The 22,704-nt window shown below is 50.2% G+C and overlaps 9 protein-coding genes across 9 annotated transcripts; 6 read left to right on the forward strand and 3 right to left on the reverse strand.

The window, feature by feature from the left end:
- Positions 1–772: 772 nt before the first annotated feature.
- Positions 773–2,329, forward strand: N7458_004951 (sugar porter family MFS transporter; the record flags this gene model as incomplete). The annotated part of the gene is made up of 3 exons (XM_056908333.1): positions 773–818; positions 882–1,331; positions 1,395–2,329. 3 exons carry the CDS (start codon positions 773–775, stop codon positions 2,327–2,329), a joined length of 1,431 nt encoding a protein of 476 aa, XP_056766951.1.
- Positions 2,330–3,024: 695 nt separating this feature from the next.
- On the reverse strand, positions 3,025–4,667 carry N7458_004952 (uncharacterized protein; the record flags this gene model as incomplete). Its single annotated transcript, XM_056908334.1, has 2 exons — positions 3,025–3,415; positions 3,472–4,667. The coding sequence occupies 2 exons, from the start codon at positions 4,665–4,667 to the stop codon at positions 3,025–3,027; spliced, it is 1,587 nt and encodes a 528-aa protein (XP_056766952.1).
- A 691-nt stretch (positions 4,668–5,358) lies between these two features.
- On the forward strand, positions 5,359–6,660 carry N7458_004953 (metal-dependent hydrolase family protein; the record flags this gene model as incomplete). Its single annotated transcript, XM_056908335.1, has 1 exon — positions 5,359–6,660. One exon carries the CDS (start codon positions 5,359–5,361, stop codon positions 6,658–6,660), a length of 1,302 nt encoding a protein of 433 aa, XP_056766953.1.
- Positions 6,661–7,269: 609 nt separating this feature from the next.
- Positions 7,270–8,897, reverse strand: N7458_004954 (uncharacterized protein; the record flags this gene model as incomplete). Its single annotated transcript, XM_056908336.1, has 6 exons — positions 7,270–8,209; positions 8,262–8,339; positions 8,393–8,436; positions 8,493–8,618; positions 8,690–8,793; positions 8,870–8,897. 6 exons carry the CDS (start codon positions 8,895–8,897, stop codon positions 7,270–7,272), a joined length of 1,320 nt encoding a protein of 439 aa, XP_056766954.1.
- A 646-nt stretch (positions 8,898–9,543) lies between these two features.
- N7458_004955 (transcription initiation factor TFIID subunit TAF2) lies at positions 9,544–13,340 on the forward strand (the record flags this gene model as incomplete). Its single annotated transcript, XM_056908337.1, has 3 exons — positions 9,544–9,841; positions 9,864–12,193; positions 12,249–13,340. The coding sequence occupies 3 exons, from the start codon at positions 9,544–9,546 to the stop codon at positions 13,338–13,340; spliced, it is 3,720 nt and encodes a 1,239-aa protein (XP_056766955.1).
- A 487-nt stretch (positions 13,341–13,827) lies between these two features.
- Positions 13,828–14,336, reverse strand: N7458_004956 (putative small nuclear ribonucleoprotein SmG; the record flags this gene model as incomplete). Its single annotated transcript, XM_056908338.1, has 4 exons — positions 13,828–13,887; positions 13,942–14,016; positions 14,167–14,238; positions 14,307–14,336. 4 exons carry the CDS (start codon positions 14,334–14,336, stop codon positions 13,828–13,830), a joined length of 237 nt encoding a protein of 78 aa, XP_056766956.1.
- Positions 14,337–14,535: 199 nt separating this feature from the next.
- N7458_004957 (uncharacterized protein) lies at positions 14,536–15,831 on the forward strand (the record flags this gene model as incomplete). The annotated part of the gene is made up of 2 exons (XM_056908339.1): positions 14,536–14,620; positions 14,699–15,831. 2 exons carry the CDS (start codon positions 14,536–14,538, stop codon positions 15,829–15,831), a joined length of 1,218 nt encoding a protein of 405 aa, XP_056766957.1.
- A 149-nt stretch (positions 15,832–15,980) lies between these two features.
- On the forward strand, positions 15,981–17,876 carry N7458_004958 (uncharacterized protein; the record flags this gene model as incomplete). The annotated part of the gene is made up of 5 exons (XM_056908340.1): positions 15,981–16,051; positions 16,100–16,269; positions 16,322–16,674; positions 16,748–17,029; positions 17,085–17,876. The coding sequence occupies 5 exons, from the start codon at positions 15,981–15,983 to the stop codon at positions 17,874–17,876; spliced, it is 1,668 nt and encodes a 555-aa protein (XP_056766958.1).
- A 3,623-nt stretch (positions 17,877–21,499) lies between these two features.
- On the forward strand, positions 21,500–22,490 carry N7458_004959 (uncharacterized protein; the record flags this gene model as incomplete). Its single annotated transcript, XM_056908341.1, has 2 exons — positions 21,500–21,908; positions 22,009–22,490. 2 exons carry the CDS (start codon positions 21,500–21,502, stop codon positions 22,488–22,490), a joined length of 891 nt encoding a protein of 296 aa, XP_056766959.1.
- Positions 22,491–22,704: the final 214 nt, after the last annotated feature.

The following is a 22,704-nucleotide window of genomic DNA, read 5'->3' on the forward strand; positions in this document are numbered from 1 at the left end:
TTACCATAGTATCTGAGAATGTTTTCTAGATTCTATAGAATGGAGATTAAAAGTTTCCACAATAGTGCCGTTTTTGTACAATTCTCTAGTGCAAATCTCATCACATCTGCCTCGCGCAGATACTGCATATTGACGACCGTGTATAGATGCGACCTCGGCGGTTTACGCGTCGCAAGGGGCAAACCAAAACATCGTACCAACGGGTCTCGCTGTAATTGACTGCGATAGCACGATATTCTCTCCCCAACCTTTCATCTTTCGCCTCGCTTCGATAATCGCACCCGATGAGTAGGTACCTAGTGGGGACAGGGTGAGACCGGGGCCCCGTCCCGTTGATTGGCCAGTATTCGGTGGCTTAAAACGCAAGACCTAATTGACTAATCCCCACTCAACAGGGCCGGTGCCAGCGGTGCGAGCTCCTACATCGGGTCATTCGAAAACGCAGGAGGCAAAAGGTCGAGTTTGCAGTCGGGATTGATCTATACCGAGAAGTGGAGTAAGATTCGCCAAACCTTGTCAGGATTTAGCACCATGCCCTTGCGCCGGGATTTCCGTTCCTTGTCCGAGCCGCGTCAACCCAACTGAACGCTAAACGATTCGAAGATTGGGGAGGCGCAAAACTTTAGCTGTCTCGCTTCTATCAGCCCCGCTGTACAGTACTTTGGAGTGATCGCTCGTGTGGAGTATATAATGTGCCCCGTAGGGAGAGAGACTGAGTGAAATTTTTCATGCAACATCTGGTTCAGAATCAGTGACTCTAAGTCCTCTCAATATGAAGCTTACTACCTTGTTGTCGGCCGTCTTCTTGGCCATTGGAGGTACGACTTAGTTTTATGAGTATGATTATCCGTTTGCATTATTCTAATAGCTTATCGCTGCAGGTTTCCTGTTCGGCTACGATAGTGGTATCATTACCTCCACTATTGGCCAGCCCGAGTTCATCAAGTACTTCTCCAACCCCAACGACAACACAACTGGCGGCGTGGTCTCGGCATTCCAGGGTGGTGCAATCCTAGGAACAATCATTAATGTCTTCACTGGTGATCGTCTTGGCCGAAAGCTCTCCGTCTTTGCCGGAGCATGTATCTCGATCTTTGGGTGTGCTCTGCAGGCGGGTGCGATCAACATGGTGATGCTCATCATCGGTCGATTCATTGCCGGAGTCGCAGTTGGCATGCTCACATCTGTTGTCCCGATGTATGCTGGTGAGATGGCCGAGGCCTCGTCACGTGGTATGATGTCAGGCTTGTTGCAGTGGATGTTGAGTTGGGGATTTCTAGTAGCCCAGTGGTTGGGTTATGGATGTTCATTCATCAACACACCCTTCCAATGTAAGAAACCCCTTCTTTTTGATATGAAAAGAATCCTTCCTCATTGACGTTTTTATATTACAGGGCGTTTCCCTCTGGCGTTCCAGTGCATACCAGGTATCATCTTGGCTTCGGGTGTATGGTTCCTGAATGAGTCCCCTCGTTGGTTGATGGAGAAAGACCGTCACGACGAGGCCCTTGCTACTCTCCAGAGATTACATGGTGATGGAACCCCTGAGAAGGATCAGTACATTGAGCTCGAGTTCCAGGAAATCCGCGAAACCATCGAGGCAGAGCGTGCATCCACCAAAATCACTTGGTCCTCGATCCTGACCAAGCCTACCTGGCGCCGTCGTCTTATTCTGGGCTGTGGAGTTCAAGCATTTGGTCCTCTCTCAGGTATAAATGTCGTCAATTACTTTGGGACACGAATTTATGCATCGTTGGGGTTCGATACACACACTACCCTGATGATCATTGGCATCTCCGGTGCCCTGTCCATCGTGTACTGCACCGGCGGTCTGTGGGCACTGGAACGAGTCGGACGAATCAAGCCTCTCATCATTGGCTCTGCCGGAATGGGCCTTGCACTAGTTTGCAATGCTGCCATGTCCCAGCACTACAATGAGCACAATACCAACCAGCTCCGGGCCATGGTTGCAATGAACTTTGTCTTCAGCTTCTTCTACACCTTCATCGGTATCATCTCATGGGTTTATCCTGCCGAGATTTTCCCTGTGGATATTCGCAACCAGGGTAATTCCCTTACGACTTTCACCAATTGGACCATTAACTTGGTTTTCGCACAGTTCTCGCCCACTGCGCTGACCAACATTGGTTTCCGATACTTCTATGTCTTCTTCGTGTTTAACATCATTGCCATGTTTTGCTACTACTTCTTCTTCCCGGAGACTAAGGGCAAGACTCTTGAACAGATGGATTTGCTTTTCGGAGATAGCAATGTCCTTCCAAGTGCTGACGAGAAGCAGGAGACTACCCTTGTGGAGCATGTGCAGTAGGCTTGCAGAGAGAAGATTGAAGCCGTCATGTTTGAAGGATGACTATTTGATATGACTGGCTTATTGATGTCTTGGAGGCTGTGTGTTAGGCGAGTAATTGAGGGCAGATACAGCTCTAGTATATTAGTCTGCATGAATAGTTAATGAATAGTTTGCTCTATTTCCTGAATCACCGGTCTTGCAGAAGCCAGGAAAGAAAGGGATGGAGGAATCTCCATCCTCATTTTATACTATATTTACATATGCAATTAGCCATGAGCGCTTTATTTAGTTTTCTTGAATACCAGGACTTGGGGTAATTTTATTCACAGTCAAAGAATATGTCTTCTAATATGTCTTTCTTTGCGTCTTTCAACGAGTATTACCATGTATGTTTCTCGTCAATTGAAATTAGTAAGTTCAGCTTGGTCGTATTATTCTGTAGTGTTTGGTTCCTTCTTACCCTTCTTTGTCTTGCTTAAACCTAGACTATATTATAGTAGACTTTTTTATGTAAGGGGAGAGAAGGGGCAGTTTTTAGGGATGAGCCCTATGTTAATTAATATGGGTTATGGTAATTTGAGAGAGGAAAAATCAGAAGGTTTTATATACTAGGATCTGGAAGACATAAGTAAAGATTTCTAGCACCGCCGATAATGTATTACTATCGTGACATAAGCAAACTCCCAAAGGATGTTCAACTCCTTCCTATGAATTTATACAGCGCCCTCTTTGAGGTCGGTAATATCAGGAGACCAATTCTTGAACTTGCGACAAGGCAGATTGCTCTCAAACATCGTATCAATCTCCAAAGCGGTCCGGCCCTTCATGTCAGGAACAGCCAACCACGTCACTGCAAAGGCCAGCAGACACAGTCCACCATAGACAAATCCAGTCTTTCCCTTGAGGTCTCCTGCGTCCGTGTTGTAGATATAAGGCAGCACAAGGTTGAAGACAACGTTCGAAAGCATGTAGCATAAGACACCGATACCTTGAGTCTTAGCACGGAGACGCAAATTCGATGCTTCACCAGCCACTGCGAAAGAGGCTGGCCAGGCTCCCATTCCACAAACCACGACTACTGCCATCATACAAGCTGCGGTATACCTGAGAATCATTGGAGTTAGCGAGAGACAACACAATACGCGCAGGTTAGTACTCACCAGATAACGATGTTACCTGACCAACATCCAGCAACTCCCATACTTGTCCACAAGGCAGTTGTGACTCCCAGCGTGATAAGCATTAGGCGTCGTCTTCCAAAACGACTCATAAGCCAGACACCGACCCCATTCGCTAAGAGACCTAGCACAATACCCAAGATAAGGACAATGATACTAGTACTCGAAGACATTCCAACTACCTGCATAAAGTAGCTGGCGCTGGCTAGAAGGGGCACACCAAAGAGACTCGGAATCACAAGTGCAAAGGACACGATTGCCGTTCTGCGACGATTAATTCCCTTGAAGCAGTCGAGATATGACAGCTCACGGGACAGTTGCTGCTCATGGACAATTGAGACACGCATCTGAGCAAGAAGAGGCGTCACATCAACATGCGAGCCGTGCAAAGATTTCATGGAGTTATGGGCTTTCTCATACTCCCCCTTCCGGATCAAATAAGATGGACTCTCGGGAAGAATAATCGCGAGCACGAAAGGTAGGACAGTGAAAATCCACTGTGTACCAAACGGCAAGAGATACGCAGCGGCAGACTTCTTTTTTTCGCAAGCAAAAATAACAGCAGCTCCGATGAGCTCTCCCAACAACATAAAAGTTGGCGAAAGTGCCATGGCAGAGCCACGCAGACTCGTTGGGACCGTCTCCGAGAGGTACGTCTGCGCTCCAGCCATAGCGCCTCCAACACCCCATCCCTGAATGAATCTTCCAACAAGAAACGCACCCCGACGGGAGTTCATTGCGGTCGGCAGATTCGAGCAGAATGCAATGGCAATGCCCACTGCACAAATGACACAGCTCCAAGCCAGCGACCATCGACGACCCAGACGATCTTGCATCCAGCCTGCTGCTGCTGCGCCGACCATGGAGCCAATGGGCGCCATTGCACTCCATACGGATAGCCATGCTGAAGGGATGATATAGGCGCCGTGGTATAGCTCTCCGAATTCACGTTTGAAGTACGGGACGGCCGTGATGGTTCCGAGAATAACGGTGTCATACCCCGTTAGGAGGAATGCAAGGGCAAGACCGAAGGAGTAGGCCACGATCTTGGGGTATCGGCGAATTTCTTGGAACAAGGGGGCGTTTTCGGTCGAAGAATGTGTGTGGTCGTCGACAGGAGTGCTTTCGAGAGCCTGGACCCTGTCTTGATCTGTCCTTGAAGGCTCTGATACGTCCATCTTGGCCTTCAAGAGAATGATGGATGGAACGCTGGGATGGGAGGAATCAATTGCGGATTAGTTCGTGGTATAAGGCAGGTCTTTGTATTTATGTTCGCCTAGCAGGCTCTCTTATCAGAACGTCTGCGCCACGAAGACGAACCACATGGATTGGGGTATGGGGTAGGTCTGGTAAAGCCAATAAAAAAGTGTTATAGGGATTCTCTTCGCCATTTTATCCGATGCCTTGTCACGCGTCTCGACAATGTGCCTCAATTGTACTCGTGGAAAACGCGGGGTGGAAGCAAGAAGTATGAGTCGAGCTTCTCGAGTGGAGACTCGCCTGCTTTTGGTTGCCGAAAGGGCCAATCGCGGACAGACTGCCCCTGGTGGACTCGCAACAGAGCGGGCGTTGATTGGCCCGATCGGCAACGAGAACAATCTCCGCTGCTCGCCTGGAGTCGCAAAGGGCATCGAATGTTCTTTCGAGCGTTGCATTCTGCAAAAAAGTAGGCGAACTGGTTCTTGATAAGAAGAACTTGGTGATTCGTACGTGTCCACTTGTGGAGCCGAGGTCGAATCTTGCAAATAGCCTGGCAACACAAGGCCAAATTTAAATAATGAGGGGGAACCCCGGAGAACGTATATATTCCCAAAAAACTTACGTCTTTAGAACATCATTGTTCATATCACACGCACCAACCACAGCATAATGGATCTTTCCCGAGTCATCAAGCCCTGGAAATTGTCACCTCCGAAGACTCTGGTCTTCGTGAACGCGACTATCATCGATCCCGTCGAAGGGCAATTGATCCAAAATGCCACTGTCAGGATATCTGGAGGAAAGATCGTCCAAATCGACACAACTGGCTCCGAGACTGCAAAGGAGGGTGTAAATGACAGCGAAATCCTCGATCTTAGCGGAAAGTACCTGTGCCCAGGCCTGATTGATTGCCATGTACACATTGCGGTGACTCCAGGCGAAGCAGATCTGCGGGCATACAAGGATATGACCGAGCGAATCAGTCTTCTCCGACAGCCACATGTCCTCAAGACCATGCTAGAGCGCGGATTCACCTCCATCCGAGACTGCGGTGGCGCCAGTCTTGCCGTGAAAGAGGCCATTGAGGAAGGCGTTGTACCAGGTCCTCGACTATTCATCGCTGGCTTTGCGCTCTCCCAGACTGGTGGACATGGTGATATGCGCGGTCCACACGAAGGTCAGCTCTGCTGCGGTGGATCAATTTCTGGTATTAGCAGGATTGTCGACGGACCAGCCGAGTGCTACAAATTCGCACGCGACGAACTTCGACAGGGAGCAGACTTCATCAAGATCATGGGCGGAGGCGGCGTGGCCAGTCCTACCGACCGCATCGAACATGTGCAGTTCTCAGACGAGGAGATCAAGGCCATCGTCACCGTTGCGCAGAATGCGGGAACATATGTGACCAGCCACAGCTACACACCCCGAGCCATTCAGCAAGCCATCAAGCTAGGTGTCCGCGGCATCGAACACGGTAACCTGATCGACTTGGAGACAGCGCAGCTGATGGCCGAGAAGGGGGCATTCCTCACGCCTACTCTCATCGCCCACGTCATGTCCAAGCAGATGAACTTCCTACCACCAGATGGCGCAGCCAAAAACGACGAAGTTCTCGAGAAGGGACTGCGAGCGATGAAAATGGCTGTTGACACCGGTGTCACCGTCTGTTTCGGCACTGATCTCCTAGGCCCGATGCATTTCGCTCAAAGCAAGGAGTTTTCCGTCCGTAGCAAGGTTCTGACCCCAATTCAGATCCTGCAGAGTGCTACTATCAATGCTGCTCGTCTTCTCATGCAAGAAGACCGACTGGGTCAGATCCGGGAAGGCTTTGCGGCGGATCTGCTGATTCTGGATGCAAACCCATTGGAGGATATCACGGTTCTGGACCGGAGTGAGCAAAGTATTCTTGGTGTTGTGAAGGATGGGAGAGTTATGACGTCCCGATGGGAAAAGCTGAGCACAGACGCATGAGTGACTATGAAGTTTACGATGTGAAAGACCTTTAGTGGCAGTTCAGTAGTTTGAATCAAGTGACCGAGGAAAATGTCTAGCTCAATATGCTTCGACTTTTTCTTTTTCGAAAAAAATTCTTTCTGAATGCCTTTCGAAAAGTTTTGATTGCTCGAGCAATATCTCTTCCATATTTGGATTTTTGTGTACGATTTATCAAATGATCTTTAGATTGCTGCCATGGTTGGGGTTTCAAATTACGGAATTCCACAGTAGTCAGTGAGAAACGCCTTACAAATGGATAGCATCAATTGAGAAGGCATTGGAATTTTGATCAGCATAAGTACATTTATGTGCAAGATGAAAGGCCCATGATTGAGTATTCGATAGACAATCTGGGATGAAACTATTAATACAAGCTATGAGTTGAGACCACCGATCAAAGCGAGGACAGAGACCATGGGAGGTCGGATGGCGTCGTAATTACAAGATGGACCGTATAGACAAATACGTCATCCAAGGCATACAGCCTGGGTGTAAAATGCATCGCAGGAAAATGGCAAGGTTCCTCCTGATCAGGCTTACGCCTGACTTCCCTTGTTTATGAATGAGAGACGAGGCGAACAACATTTAGTGGCTCTTCAAGCCGTCGTCTTCAGAATCCAGGGAATGGCGGGAGCTCCGGGAGCTGCGGGAGCTGCCAGCCAGTGGCAGGCCTGAGTCACCAAACTCACGGTACGCACGTTCTCGAGCAGCGGACTTGTCTTGGCGAATAGTAAGACAGTTGATGCCGAGAAAGGTGGTGATGCGGTTGATGACGAGCACAGCCCAGTGCATGTACACCACCAAGGCAAAGAGGAAGTACAGACGGAGGTACCAGACCTCCAACGAGTGGCTGAGAGCTGGCAGGCCAATGCGGGGCAAATTGGCCAAGATAGCACCGAAGACAAGAGGGCCCTGCAGAACGGTCCAGTAGGGGAAAGGCTGACGTAACAGATGGGCCAGGATGATCATGGTAGTCATACGACCAAACACAAAAGAGATGGTCCAGCAGAACAGAACCAGGTGGTTCTCGGTCAAGAGACAAGAGTAGGGGGAGAAAAGCCAGGCGACAGTGCACAGGCTGAATGCGATCATAGGAACCCATTCCTTCAGGAGGGGAGTGAAGGGCAGACCCTGCTTCTTGCGTGCAGCATAGACGTTGAGGACACAGCCGGGGAGGTGAGCTAGGAAGAATCCGCCGAGAAGGATTGGTACCCAAAGGTCTTTGACGGAGTTGTTGCCGAACAGCTGAGGGATATTAATGAGATCAGTGATGGGGCGCGTCCAGATCTCGGGTCCCCAAATTCCAGAGGCAAGCATAATGCTAATCGCAATCAGAAGTCCTTCAGTCGGACCATTGAAGTAGCCCAGGTACAGAGTGTGGGTGTGGTAAGTCTCCCAGGTTGAGAAGTACATGGCGAGGCAGGGCACCAGCGCAGTGTATGCACCAAGATGGGAAGCGCCGAAGCCCATAGCTGCAGTCTCCAATAGACTGGCCAAGGTGCAGTTCAACGAATCAATGCCGTGACTGTGTGTTCCGTTAGCAAGGTTTCCGTGGGTGGACGGATGGTGGTACGAACTCAAACAACTCTCCCAGCCCGCTGGAAGTCCCAGTTCTCCGTGCCTGTTTACCGTCGACATTGTCCAAGGTCGAATACCTGTACCTGGTCAGTTTGAGTTGCTGGCACCGAAGCCATAAATTTCTACTCACATCCACATGCCGATAGCGAAGCTAAAGTACAACCACCAAGGACCCTACATCATCAGACGATTAGCGGAGGCTCGGATTTTCTGAATTTGTTAAGCCTTACCGGTCCGATCATATCGGGCATGAAAATTTCAATCAGGAACACGTTGAACACAATGAACATGAAGCCAAGAAGGGTCACCATGTTGGGAGCAATCCACATGGGCAAAAGTTCGACAAAGGCATTCCACTGAAAACGATTTCAACGGGTCAGTTCACATATCCTGAATATGGCAAATGTATATTGGGCGATTTCCGTACGTAGTGCTTCAAGATATATCGCGAAATAAAGGACTTGTCAACGCTCGAGTACTTGTACGACTTCAGGGGCATCAAGGCATCGTCGGAAAGGGAATCTTGGGTCTCTGTAGACATGAACATGACGGATCAGTAATGTGTAATGAAGGATAAAACCTGACACTGTCTGCAGTCTCAACTCACCTTGGACCATCCGCCAAATCACGCTCATCTTGAGCGTTAGGACCGCGTCGCGTGAGCGCTCTCAGGGTACTTAAAGCGGGGTTGTAAACTATATCTTGACGCCTCGGCAGGAAGGCAGGTGTGCCCGAAACAGAACAAAAGACAGAGAGTCTGGCAACGTCCTGGCTATAACATTCGCAAGAAACAAAGGGGCTGCAACCAAAAAATAGTGAAGAAAAGACAAGTCAATGGAATGTCTCAAAAGAGGGATTTTCAGCCCGGAGATCACGTGCCGTGCTCCGCAAATGGAACGCGAGCCTACGATGCTCCACCACCGAAGTTGACTCGGTCAACGCAGATCGTCTGCTTCGTCTAGCAGCGCCCGTGTCCACCTTCTCCCCTACTTGTTTCAGACCCTGAATCCTGAATGCTTCTGGTTGTGACCTCCTTTGCCTTTGCGCCGACCGCCCCCAACTTGACTCCGTTCCGGCCCCCGCTAAGGCCTTCCTCTCATTGTTGATCTGGTCCGCCCAGTCGCTCATTCGCGCGCATTGCATCTCGATTCACGTCATCGCCGCCTCTTCCCGCTTGTCACTTTCTCTTCGACTATTATCGCACACTGGCGTTAGATGGACATGACATTTGGTGGCCCTCGCAGTGCCCTTCGCGCAGCTCGACAGTGAGGATCTTTCGTGATGCCGGGCGTCGTCGAGGTGCCGGCGGCGCCGCCGTTCAGACGTGATTTCAGTGTTGGGCAACAGAAGGTGGAACTGGAGATTGACTTTGCGAATAAGAGTCTGAAAGGTAGCACCGAAATCACCATCTATCCAAGCCGCGTTGATCTCCGCACAATCCACTTGAACTTTCGCCAGGGTGAAATTAAGCGCCTTACGGTCAATGGGAAAGCTGCGACATTGAAATATGTCGACCCATACGAAAGCCTTCACTTGTACGGCCCCCAGTACCACGAGCGCCTAACCCGGAAAGTCGATGGTCTCCTGAAAACCCCCCCCAGACCCCCAGCTCGAGATCCCAATCCCCAAGAGTGTGCACATCAGAGAATTGGACTCGCGGTCAACGGAAGCACGAGAGCGGATTGCCTTGCAGGGCGCCGGGGAAGATGTCGATGGACCGCCAGGGAGCAAAGCGCCAGAGAGCAATCTGCCTCAATTTTCGGCCGTTACCGTCCATATTGAGTTCGTGATCGATCGCGTTCGTGATGGGCTGCAGTTCGTCGGTGTTGATAGTGGAGATCGTCGCTACCCACACGCATTCACTACGAACTCCCTAGAGTCAAGTGTTGGATGCCCGTTGTTCCCTTGTGTGGACGACCCATCGTCGCGATGTGTCTGGGAGATCTCGATTTCGTGCCCTGCCACGCTGGGTGACATTTTCGACCGCAAGGCTACCAGTTCCAGCTCTCGATCAAAGTCCCAGAACCGTTACATTTCCGCGGACGATGGGGGATTAGATATGTCTGTTGTATGCTCCGGTGAACTGACGGACGATATCACTGACCCCAAAGACCCGACGAGGAAGACGGCCTCATTTGCGTGCTACAACCCTCTCTCTGCCCAGCAGATTGGCTTTGCGGTTGGGCCTTTCGAGTATGTCAATCTCGCAGACTTCCGTGAGAGTGACCAGGACGAGCAGTTGGGACAAAATGCGATTCCCGTACATGCGTTTTGTCTGCCGGGCCGGGCCGACGAAGTGCAAAACACGGGTTTTCCCATGGCCCAAGCGATCGATTTCTTCTCCCTATCCTATGGTTCATACCCATTCTCCAGCTACAAAATGTGCTTCGTGGACGATGTTGTGACAGACACCTTGCCCACCGCCGGAATGTCAATTTGTAGCAACCATCTTCTCTTCCCTGCCGACATCATCGATCCGATGTACGACTCAACCCGTGCCCTTGCACATGCTCTGGCATGCCAATGGAGTGGTATTAACATCATCCCCAATGAGCCCGCGGATACCTGGGTCACCGTCGGTGTGGCATGGTTCGTGACCGATACATTCATGAAGAAGCTGTGCGGGACCAACGAATATCGATACCGACTCAAGCAAGCTTCTGACAGGATTTGCGAGTTGGATTATGAGCGCCCTTCGATCTACGATATGGGCAATTTTTTAAAAATTGATCCATCGGAGTATCGATTCATTGCACTCAAGGCACCCTTGGTGTTGTTCATTCTTGACCGTCGGCTGACAAAGGCAAGTGGAAAAGCTACGATGTCTCGTATCATCTCTCGGCTTTTCCTCAACTCACGAATGGGTGATATTCCCAACGGCGCAGTGACCTCAGCTATGTTCCAAAGGTTATGTGAACGCTTCGGCCACGCAAAGTTGGATGTCTTCTTCCAGCAGTGGGTGTATGGCGCAGGGTGCCCACGCTTCCAAGCCACGCAGCGATTCAATAAGAAGAAGCTGGTGGTTGAAATGATGATCAGACAGGTTCAGGGTGACCAAACATCGGCCCGAGACCTCGAAAAAGATTCCTTCTTGCGAGATGTCAAGGAAGAGATTCGCCATGTTTATGCCGGGCCCATTCAGCCGGTTTTCACCGGATCAATGACCATTCGAATCCACGAGGCTGATGGTACTCCATACGAGCACATTGTTGAGATCAAAGAGGGCGTCACGAAATTCGATATCCCATATAATACCAAGTACAAGAGACTGAAGCGCAACAAGAAGCAACGTGAACGAGCGGTGGCATCTGGGGATGCCGAGACGCAAGAGGATGTTCTCTTGTACTGCCTTGGTGATGTCCTCCAGACAGAAGAGGAGACTCAGGCCTGGCGCCTTGCAGACTGGACCAAAGAAGACGAAGAACGAATGGGACAAGAGTCGTATGAGTGGATTCGTATGGATGCCGATTTTGAATGGATCTGCAGATTGTCTCTTGGCATGCCAGGATACATGTATCTGTCGCAGCTTCAGCAGGACCGTGATGTCGTTGCTCAGCTTGAGTCTCTTCAGTACATGGCAGCCCAGCGAGAGCATCCTTTGATTTCCACCATCTTTGCTCGCACACTCATGGACAGTCGATACTTCCATGGTATTCGTGTCACTGCAGCAAAGGCACTCATTAAACACGCAAAGGATGAAGTGGATTGGATTGGATTGTATCATCTGGAGACAGCATTCCAGGAGCTCTTTTGCTTACCCGGATCTCCGATGACACGATCAAATGACTTTTCCGACCGGGCGGCCTATATTCTTCAGCAGGTGATTCCCGATGCGATCTCGCAGGTACGCGACAACAGTGGCAAGACCCCTCTGCGGGTGAAGCGTTTCTTATTCGACAAGCTGAAGTTCAACGACAACTCAAATAATGAGGTAAGTCAAGCTATTAGTTGTTTGCGCATACTTCTGCTAAATGAATCTCGTGTAGTACTCGGATAACTTTTACGTAGCTTCTCTGATGCGGTCGCTCTGTCATGCAATGCTAGGGAGAACCGAGCCACGACCCGAGGATGAGTTGTCTCATTTCGATATGGAACGCGTCATCGAGGCCCAGGCTGAAGAACAGCTTGAAAAAGACGCCATCGCCGAATTCGATCGTTACCGGCGAATGGACGAATGGTCCAGCTCTTTCCAGAACCTTTACGCACGAGCTGCCTTGCAATGCCAGTTGCAACTGATGCAGGCCCACGTGCAGGAAGTTGATTTGATGCGCTTCGTTCCTTATACTCGTTCTGGAACGTACGACCTCCTTCGCGTTCAGGCATTTGAGTGTCTCGTTGATCTGGACATTGCTCAAAACCACGATCTCTTCCGCTGGCTCATCTTCACGATGACAAGTGACTCGTCGGCTTTTGTTCGTCATCATTGCCAACGGCTCTTCGGGCGGGCATTGGCGCAGGTTGCTTTTGGCCGACCTTCACAGGCCGAACCAGTTCAAACCGGGGGCTTGATCATCGAACAGGAATCATCCACCGAGGTCCGTCAAGCCGATCTTGCACGCCGACAAACGGTGCCCGGTGCCATTGAAGCTCTGAAGAGAGAAATGTCCGGAGAATCATCTCTGCGCGAATACATGTGGGCTGCGTGCAACTCGACCGCCATCGGAGTACACGAGCTTTCTGAGCTTATGGACGTGTGCAGCATTCTATTTGATCCTGTCACGACTAAAATCGCAAGGCTCAAATACCCTCGATTCTGGAAAGTCCAGCACATGGGCCACGGTCAACTCCGGTTCTACAAATCCAACCAAGTTCGCACCAGTCTGGGACCCTCCAAGGACGGCACCAAACGCAAGCGCGAGGAGCAGGGCATGCAACCCCCTGCTCCGCGGATTACATTCAAGCAATCCAAGACTGCCATCGCCCCCAGCACCCCATCCACACCCTCAGCCTTCCCCAAGATCACCATCCCAGCCAGCGTACCTCACGCGGCCACAAGTACACCAATCTCTGCAACTCCATCCACACCAGCAAGTGGCGGTGGGCTTAAATTGAAGCTCAAATTTGGGCAGAAGAAATGATCCGCTTCACATGTATTTGCACTTGCCTCCTCTTTATGTATTCTACCTTGACCTCTTTTTTCACCTGTGGACCCTATTTGTTTGTCGATTACGGAAGAAGGAAATTCCAAAGCATAGCTTCAGGCGCGACGGACGGTGACGCATTTGGCTTTAAAAGATAATACCACTTCATTTGTGCCTTACTCCTTGTTGCATTTTGGACATGCCGTGGCCCCAGCTAATCTAGGCTTTCTCAATGGAAGAGCCCCTATCACAGAGACATCTATCTCTTAGGCACTCGGAGACATCCAATTTCTCAAAGGAATGCCTCAGCAGATCTATCTGTAGAAAAAGAAGAAGAAAAGGTTTTGATTGTTCCCGTATGATCAACCGGCCCAGAAACTCCCAGTATCATTATGGTCTCTCTCTCTCCCGCAGCCAGCGGTCCTAGCCGCGTTCGTTGTTTGTGCGAAAATCAGAATCGTAGATTGTGCTAGTTGCGATGCGCTTATTTGTCGTTAATCCGCTCAAGGGCCTCGAGCATGACGACCGAGTTTCCGCGAATGACCTAGTGGAGGGGATATCAGAAAGCGCTCGAAGAGACTGCAAGGCCAGTACATACCACCATGCCGATAGAGACCTTCTCACCCCCGGTCTTTTCCTCGAAAGCCTCATCAAGGACAATGTTCATGAAGACCTGACAGCGTGAAGTTAGCCCTGCTGTCACTGATATCCCACATGCGCATTACCCCCAGTGGGGACTGAATCGGCCCGGTTTGCGCAGGCGACAGGCCGTATCAGGTACTGCGACTCGGCCACTGGGTATGAAACTAGGGATTGAACGTACATCGTAGCCACGGAGGATGCCAATGACTTTGCGGTTGCCGTTCAGTTGGCAGAAGACCCGCTTCTCCATATACTGCGACGAGCAATTTGGTCAGTAGTGGTCGATAAATAAATGACGCGACTGAAAATATTGCCACTCACCTTCTTCAATTCTGGCTGTGCTTGCGGCATCTTGGGCAAGCTGATGTCTGTTCTGCTGTTCGGCAGAGTTCGAAGATCGCGGTTGCTTTGGAGTTTGGGGGTTCGGAGAAAGGATGTTCCTGATAGGAGCGATAAGAGCTCGAGCAGCTTGCATCAACTTCGCCTTCCTGCAAGACAGTGGGGGTGATTCTTTTCTTTATACTTTCCACTTCTTCGCAGTACAGGTACAATGAGCTCGAAGTTTGCGAATCGAAGAAAGCCCCGGAAGGTTGGCGGAGAGGATTCAGAGGAGGAGGATGGCGGTGCAACATCAGGTGCGTCCATAATGTCTACATTTTTGGCCTGCGAGCACGAGCGCACCAGGACTAAAAAGCTAACTTCAGTGCATATAGAACCTGTTGTCAAACGACCGCTCAAGTCAAAAGCGAAGCCTAAATCCAAATTGAACCTCTCGTTTGGCCCAGACGAAACTTCCATGACCGAAGATGGAGGACAGGAAAGCGAGGTCGTTGTCCCAAAAAGACATGGCCTGGGCCGAAAAGCCGTGGAGCGAAGCACACTTCAACGTAACTTGACACCGTCAGGAGGATTAGAGACACATTCTGCGTGGGTTGGTCACGACCGAGATCGGCCCAGCTATAGCCGCGAATACCTGAAAGAGCTTCAGGAATCGACACCCTCAACTCCAAAGACCAGCACGGACGATGAGAGGGACAGAACGGTCGATGTGGCCGCCAAATTCGGCGAGTTAATGACCGTTTCGGGTCCATCGGCTATTCCAAGCGAAGCAGAAATCCGCGAAAAGAAGGCTCGGCGCGCGCGGCTGGCGTTGGAACACGGCGCCTCCAAAGAGGACGATTTCATCTCGCTTGAGGACAACATCGGCAGTGATGATGATTGGGACGCGATAGCACGAGGCGAAAAGATACCGGAGAAAGAAACGGATACGCGACTGGTTCACGACGATGAGGATTTCGCCGAAGGGTTTGATGAGTACGTGGAAGACGGAAAAATCTCACTTGGGCGGAAAGCAGAGCGTGAGCAACAGCGCAAACAGCGCGATGCGATGCGTGAGCTCATCGAAGAGGCCGAAGGGCTTTCTGACGAGGAAGATTCGGATATCGAAGAGAAAGCGGCATATGAGGCTACTCAGACGAAAGCCGCAATCGGCAGCGGTCGGGCTGATGGCATTGACAGGCCGCGCACGCCTCCGAAGATGACTTCGCTGCCCAAATTAGCTACCAGTCTCGAAAGGTTGCGTACGACTCTCGCATCGATGGAGACGGCCAAGACGCAGATGATCAGCAGAATGGAAGACCTGCGTAAGGAAAAAGAAGAAATCGCCATACGCGAGGTGGAGATCCAAGCCTTGATCAAAGAAGCTGGTGACAACTATGAGCGACTCAAGAAAGAAGCGGGCGTCGACTCTGCTGCCGATGCATCGGAAGGTGCGCTGGTGAAGCGTGGCCTCGAAAGCATCGGTGCTCCCATGGCAACGTCCGACTCCAGCTCCACAGAGCCATGATGCTTCGTGCCTGCCCTGTGATGTGCTATTTTATCACTCCCTTTTTGAAACATTATTGCTGGATTTTTCTCATGTGGAGTCAGTGCTGGACCCCTTTGATACCCCATGTTACTTGTCTTTTTCCTTAAAGAATCAATATCTTATTCAATATGGCACCATCTCGATTCTTTTCCATCTTCCGTCAGCCTTATAGGGTATCGAACCAAGAGAAGCAGTCACCGTAAGTCATCTTCACCATTTCCCGCCGAAGGGTCTGACATTCATCCAGTTCACGGTATCACGGTTTGCCTTGGATCGCTAGTCCAGTCAGCCAAGCAGAAGACGGTTTCCATTTCTACCGCCATTCCGATGCAACGCCCATGGAGCTCTTCTTTGACCTGTTTTTCGTGGCCAATCTCTCAACATTCACTGCTACCCATCAAATCAATAATGTCCATGGTAAGCCGCGCAGTTCAGTGTTGGCTCAAGAGCCATGCTGATCACAACTCAGCTTTATGTGCATACATAGAATTCCTTGGTGTTATTTGGTTCACTTGGCTACAAGTCACTTTATTCGATGTCCGTTTTGCTCGAGACTCTGTATTTGAGCGGGGATGCAAAGCCATTCAGCTCGGGGCGATGGTTGGCTTTGCATCAGCGGGATCGAGGTTCAGCACGACAGTTCGGGAAGAAAATGCCTGGGCATTTCAGTCTCTCACGTTGATTTTAGCTGGGAGTCGTGCACTGTTAGCCATCCAGTACACGGTCAACGTCAGCTTCCTCCGTCACTCTATGAGACCAGCTGCCAGGGGTGTCGCTTACACCGCACTTGTATTCTGGGCGGCAACACTCTTCTATGTTGCGGTATGTGAGTGAGCTTGTGCTCCTTTTACCCTCCACATCTCGGATAATCTATAGCATGCTCATTACTTGGCAGATGTACTTTGCCTTCTCCGGAAGGAATGGGCTTCGTGCTCGTGTCTGGTCCGTTTGGTTTGTTCTTTTCGGCGTTGAAATGTGGACGGTTACGTGGCTCTCCTTGGCGTACCCTGATATCGGCTTCAAAGATACCCACCTCAATACACGAATGGGCCTACTCACGCTGATCATCATCGGGGAGGGTGTTATTGCGATCACCCGGATTGTCAACAAGACGGTACGACCCGGTGGATGGACCAAGTGGTCGTTTGTTCACATTTTGGGAGTAACGACCAATGTGGTGAGTTCGGTATCGAGTGCACGCTTTGAGCTGGATAATCACTGATTGCACACAGTACCTTATCTGGCAGGGTTACTTCGACATCTCGCCCCGTCATCAACTTGGGAAGGTCAAGCAGCAATTATGGGCACAGTTACACTTTCCGTTTCATGTGGTGCTCATTCTACTTCTTGAAGGGTCACAGATTCTGGCACTTACGCTAGATGTGACCTTGAAGCTGAGGTATCTGGGAGAGACGCTTCTATTTGTATGCGAAAAGCCACGTCCCAGCACAGCCAGAGCGGTGGCGCTTATTCGAAGTACGATCGACGATATGGAAATCCCGTTCAGCCGGGGAGCTACACAAGAATGGGCCGCGATCTCCAGTCTCTTGGAAGCTCTGGCCGTACAACCACTGTGCCCCGATCGTGAAACCTTTGACTATGAATACACGGCGGACCTGTTCAACGATCTCACTGGCAACGTAACGGCGGCACTTTTCTCAAGCATGGAGATCTTACCCAGCAAAAAGGTCGACATCAGTCTCCTCACTAACCAACAGTTGCTTGAGATGTACATGAAACTTCTAGCCTTCGTGTATATTTATTTTTTCGTGGTTGCCAGCGTTTCCATGGGCCTCCTTGCCGCCTTTCAGGTGCTGTCTCGTCGACATGAAATCCATTTTCATCGGAATGTTTCAATGACTGTGCGCACGATTCTCGCAATATCCCTGGCCAGCCTTGTCTCATTCGCCAGCTACTTCCCATTAGCTTACTCGTTCATGACCTCGCCCATTATCCTGTACGCATTCACTTTGACACTTTTATGCGGTAAGTTCTCCTTCCCCGCGTCTGTTTCTGATCATTGAACCTGATTGGCCTAAGTGCTCTTGGTTGACCGACTTTTGGATTATTTGGCATCCCGGGTTGATGCAGGTGGCCGGCGGAACGGGGAAGCAACACCGAGCTTGAGTGTCCAGCCACTGCACCGGGGAGGGTAGAAATGGGGCCGATTCCTGCTGGAAAGGCCAGTCCAGATGAGTTTGTCTCGCAGTTGATGACAGAGAGGGAGAGCAGTCGACACTCTGGGGAGCTGGGCGCGATGCGGGACTAGCCTGGTTTATCATCCCTTCCCCGTAGTTAACCGGCTATGCAAATCATCTCGGCCGGCTATGGATGTTCTGCACCTGTCCTTTATGATTTGACCTACGGGTTGAACAATGCTGTGTGTTGGTATTGAGAGGGACTGGGGAGGATGATTGATGGGCGCAAAATGCGAATAGAATCCAACCGCCTCTAGTATCTTGCCAATCTCAGAAACATTCACCCATTGACATCAAGGATACAAAGTCCGAATTTACCGCAGGGAAGAATTTTCTTGGAGGTTCGAACCTAATAACTGGCGCTCCGCGACGGCTCATTCTCCGGATTGTAAGGAGCCCGGTATGTCATACTGCATATGCAGAAGTCATAGCTGAGAAACTTGAAGAGCAAATACCATAATTTCGCCTCAAAACTCCCGTCCACAGCCCCTTTCTCTCGGTTCTGTGTTACCTTCGACCTGTAGGGGTCTCACCTCACATCGACAAGATATGCTTTGGTATACGTATACTCATATCATATCCCAACTATAATCGAAATACTGATTCAATTCCAGCGGATGATGATTTCGACTGCCCTGCATCTCGGAATAAACCTGTATTTGCCTGACTTGGCCTCCATTCAACAGACATCTGCCATCCCCCAACTGTCTTTGTACTTGGTGAATTCAGCTTTGATTCAGATAGAGGTTACCGGGGTGAATTGTAGCCCGCAACAACATCAGGTCCAATAGCGAGATTAAGAAGAATAGTATTTTTCTGATCTACATATGCGGTCGAAACTCTCATCTCAATATCCATTTTGAATGCCGTAGCTGGAGAGCAAGGAACTCACATTTCTTGCATGATTTAGAGGGGAAGATGAAAGCTAGTTGAGTGATTCGAGAGCAAAAGGACGGTTCAGCTTGTGAGCTATCTCTAGATGGGCGTGCTTAGCTGCCATTCCCTTGGGCATAATGATGACCTTGACCGTTGGGCGTTCGCATCAACCCAGGCCGGTTCTCTATTATGCCGGTTCCAACGCCACCCAGCCCATCCCAAGTTCACTGAAAGAAGCTTCTTTGAAACAGGGCCAATCGCTGGGATGTGTTAGTTCGGGGTCGAAGTAGGCCTTCCAGAGATCTATGTGGCCACATTACGGAGGTCACCAAGCCTTTCCCTCCTTCTATCGATGGATACCCATATTTGCATGACTTGCCAAGAACTATAGGAAAGCCCGATATGTATCGCAAAACCGCGGAAATCAACGTATACCCCAAATTGTCCAAACTTGACTAGAGTATGTCCGGGTCATCTGATAGGAAGCACAGCTATACACCCAGTCGGTAGATCGCATCCCCGGAATAGAGATGTCACTTCCGCCTCCAGAGTATCTTGAGGGGATCCAGGCTGGAGATTTGACACCGGATTGCCCATATCTTTCTTGCTTTTTCTGACTGCCCTGATTGTTCCATCGCCCCATTCCCGATTGGATCGCTCCTAGCGAGCCCTATGCGGCTCTCCGTGCAGGATGGGACATTGTCAAATTGCCCACACCTGTGTCAGAAATGGATTTTGAGGTGAGCTCTCATCGTTGATATTTTTCTTAATGATATTAATAGCAGGCACTCCAACTGGGTCTGGTTGATCTGGTCCAGGGCCAATTACTAAAAGTACGAGCTGGGGCTGTCATGGTCCAACTGGAGATTAGAACCATTATGCCATGTACAAAATCCAAGTACCAGAGGACATTCTACAAAAGAGGACTAAGCTTTAGAGACTTTTCAAACACAGACTTGATAGTGCGCAAAAGAAAATGATACTTGAGCTCACTGAGACCTTTCATGCCAACCCCGTCGAAGACACAACTCGCCCCTCCCCCTACCCATCTACTTGTCTCAGGAGAACTCAGACACTGACACAATTCCATTCCAAGATCGAGGATAAGACAAGACACTGCATGAGAGAAAATATCTGAAACGAGCGGCAAGTGGATCTCCGCGGCAGTCGATCTAAGCCTCCGGGGATTTTCGTCCTGGCTAGGGACGAGAGTCATTTCGGCAATGAATACACCTGTTATTTGCCTCTGCTCTGCAAGATCTTGATTGTCCATAACGGTCTCGGCTCCGGAGAATTTCCAACGGGTTTCCATAGATGGGCCGGGCTGTGGGGATGAAACAAGCTTACCGTGATATCAAAACCGGGGATATTATTCATGCAAATGGCAAAAGGGGCATCTGCAGGTACCATACTATTAAAAGCAGGGAGGGACTGACATTTTTGGTCATATCGCACTCAGAGTCATCGTATATACCTCTCAGCCTATTCAGTACTACTAGGTTCCAAGGAGTACTGAGAGCTTTATGCAAGTCATAGCGACCGTCTTGCATACCGATCAAGCTCAATATACAAATTGCCGACAGATCTGAGACAGCATTGCATTCAACGGTCCAGCCGCCACTCCAAGGAATTTATAATGCAGGATCTGAACCTGCGGTGAGAACCTTGTTCACCCAGATTGCCACACTTGTCTCATTCGACAACTGCAAGTAATATCCATACACCTAACCTCCAGGGTTTGAGGCGTTCATGAGCAAGGTAAGTGATGATCAGTATATATACCGACAAAACCTCTACGGAGACGAGTAACTATGCTCATATATAAGTTATTTTTGCAGATTTTGCCAATTTTCTCGCTGCCCAACCGTTGCGCACTGACGATTCTGCGTCAAAGGACATCAAAAGAGACCCACGGATCAACGGTAGTCTACACGCCGCGACAACCCGTGTACAACCAACTCCTTCAATAAGCTAGCAATTGCGGTGAACCAAGGAGAGACTCCTGGAAAGGCGTGTACTTTCTCTGGACTCTATTTTCCACGCGCTTGAACATGACGGGCTTACTGGTCAGTCCTGTGGTTCCAGAGGCATGGCTTGGCCAGCAAAAAGACACCCCAGCCCTAAATTTTGGACTTAGCTCCAACAAACGCTTATCACGCGTGAATCTGGACGAGTTTCTTTTTATTAATGACTCCCCATTGCAAGCTCCTGGGAATTGCAATTCCACGCTCGAGGGTGCAAGCCGCGGGCACCACCACAAGCCTCCTCGTCAACAAAATAAACCAATCTGGGAAAGGGATATCACTGATACCCAGAAACAGGTCAATTCATCAACAACAACTGATTCCGATATGACCTTTATGCGTGTGTCTATGTACCATCACCATTTCACTAGGGGGAAATCCCTTCGACATGATCTCACAAATCCATCTACCCTTCAGAACCAACCCACTTCAAAAACATACCATTTGACAGCTCCTATCATGAAAACAACAAATTCCAGCAGTAGAATATCGGCCAGCAGCCAGTTTACTCCTGGCCATCTTGAGCTTTCTGAAAGCGCACTCGCCAGCATGAAGGTGGACGGATCTCAAGAGCTGTTTCAGTCAATGTCTGGAGCGGAACCCATCTGGGTGTCCCAGACTCCTCCATCTTTCGGCTCCGGGACTGAGAGCTCCCCATCCCTCTCTTCGTCGTTCGACTTCATGGATGCCCCCAAAGAAGAACCCACTCCTTACGGACTGCCCATGGTGGAAAGTGACTTTATGGCCAATCCACCCTACAAGCCTGTTATCCTTGAGACCAACGATGCACGCTTTATTGCAGATTCTCCAGTAGGGAGCAGCAATATCAACTCATCATTTCAGTGGCCAATGAGTACCGAGACTGACTCATGGCATCCTCATTATCACCTAGACAGGCTAGCATGGCCAGCTCCCACGACCTTGACATCCTCCTCATGGCCAATGCCCGGAAATATGGGTATGACCTTCCCCGATGCTGAGCCTATATCCCCCTACAACCTGGCCCACGGCAGTCTTTTTATCGCCAAAGAACAACCATTCCCACATTCCCTTGTCAGCACCGAGGCCAGATGAACTAGACTACGCCTCAGTTACGCCTCCAGGGATCGGCACCTCTCAACCCCAGCCGGTCAATAGTCTGCCAAGATACACTGGCCTACCCTCCATGCCGGATTGCAGCACATCATTCTCTACTCCGCCCTCCTCAACTATGCGCCTGGAACATCCACAAACCCAACATGAGAACCCAGCCATAAAAGCGAGTCTGCACTACAGCGATGCTCGAAACGCGCTGCTCATCCAATGGAAACGAGCTGGGCTATCTTACAAAGATATCAAGCGCATGGGCGGCTTCAAAGAAGCGGAGTCAACTCTTCGAGGGCGATTCCGAACTCTCACGAAGGCCAAAGAGCAGCGTGTGCGGAAACCCAAGTGGCTCAAGCGGGACGTGAGTATTCCTTTACCTCCATACAAACTGGGAGATGAGTCTAGACAGATCGAGTGGACGTCAAGCACCCAGATGAATGAAGCCCAAAGCTAACCCCCTTTCCTGCTGTTATGTAGATCCAACTCCTCTGCGAAGCAGTAGCTGCCTGTACAGGGCCAGCTTCGCCGTCTGGTACGGGGTACACATCCCTCGCACAAGCGAATATGACCATGGCGATGACTGGACAGCCACCGAAGGTATCGTGGAAGAAGGTGGCTCAGTATATCTGGAGCCACGGGGGATCGTATCAGTTTGGGAATGCGACCTG

The sequence above is a fragment of the Penicillium daleae genome, assembly GCF_028827525.1.
Source record: "Penicillium daleae strain IBT 16125 chromosome Unknown utg000005l_segment0_segment0, whole genome shotgun sequence".
Taxonomy (NCBI): Eukaryota; Fungi; Ascomycota; class Eurotiomycetes; order Eurotiales; family Aspergillaceae; genus Penicillium; species Penicillium daleae.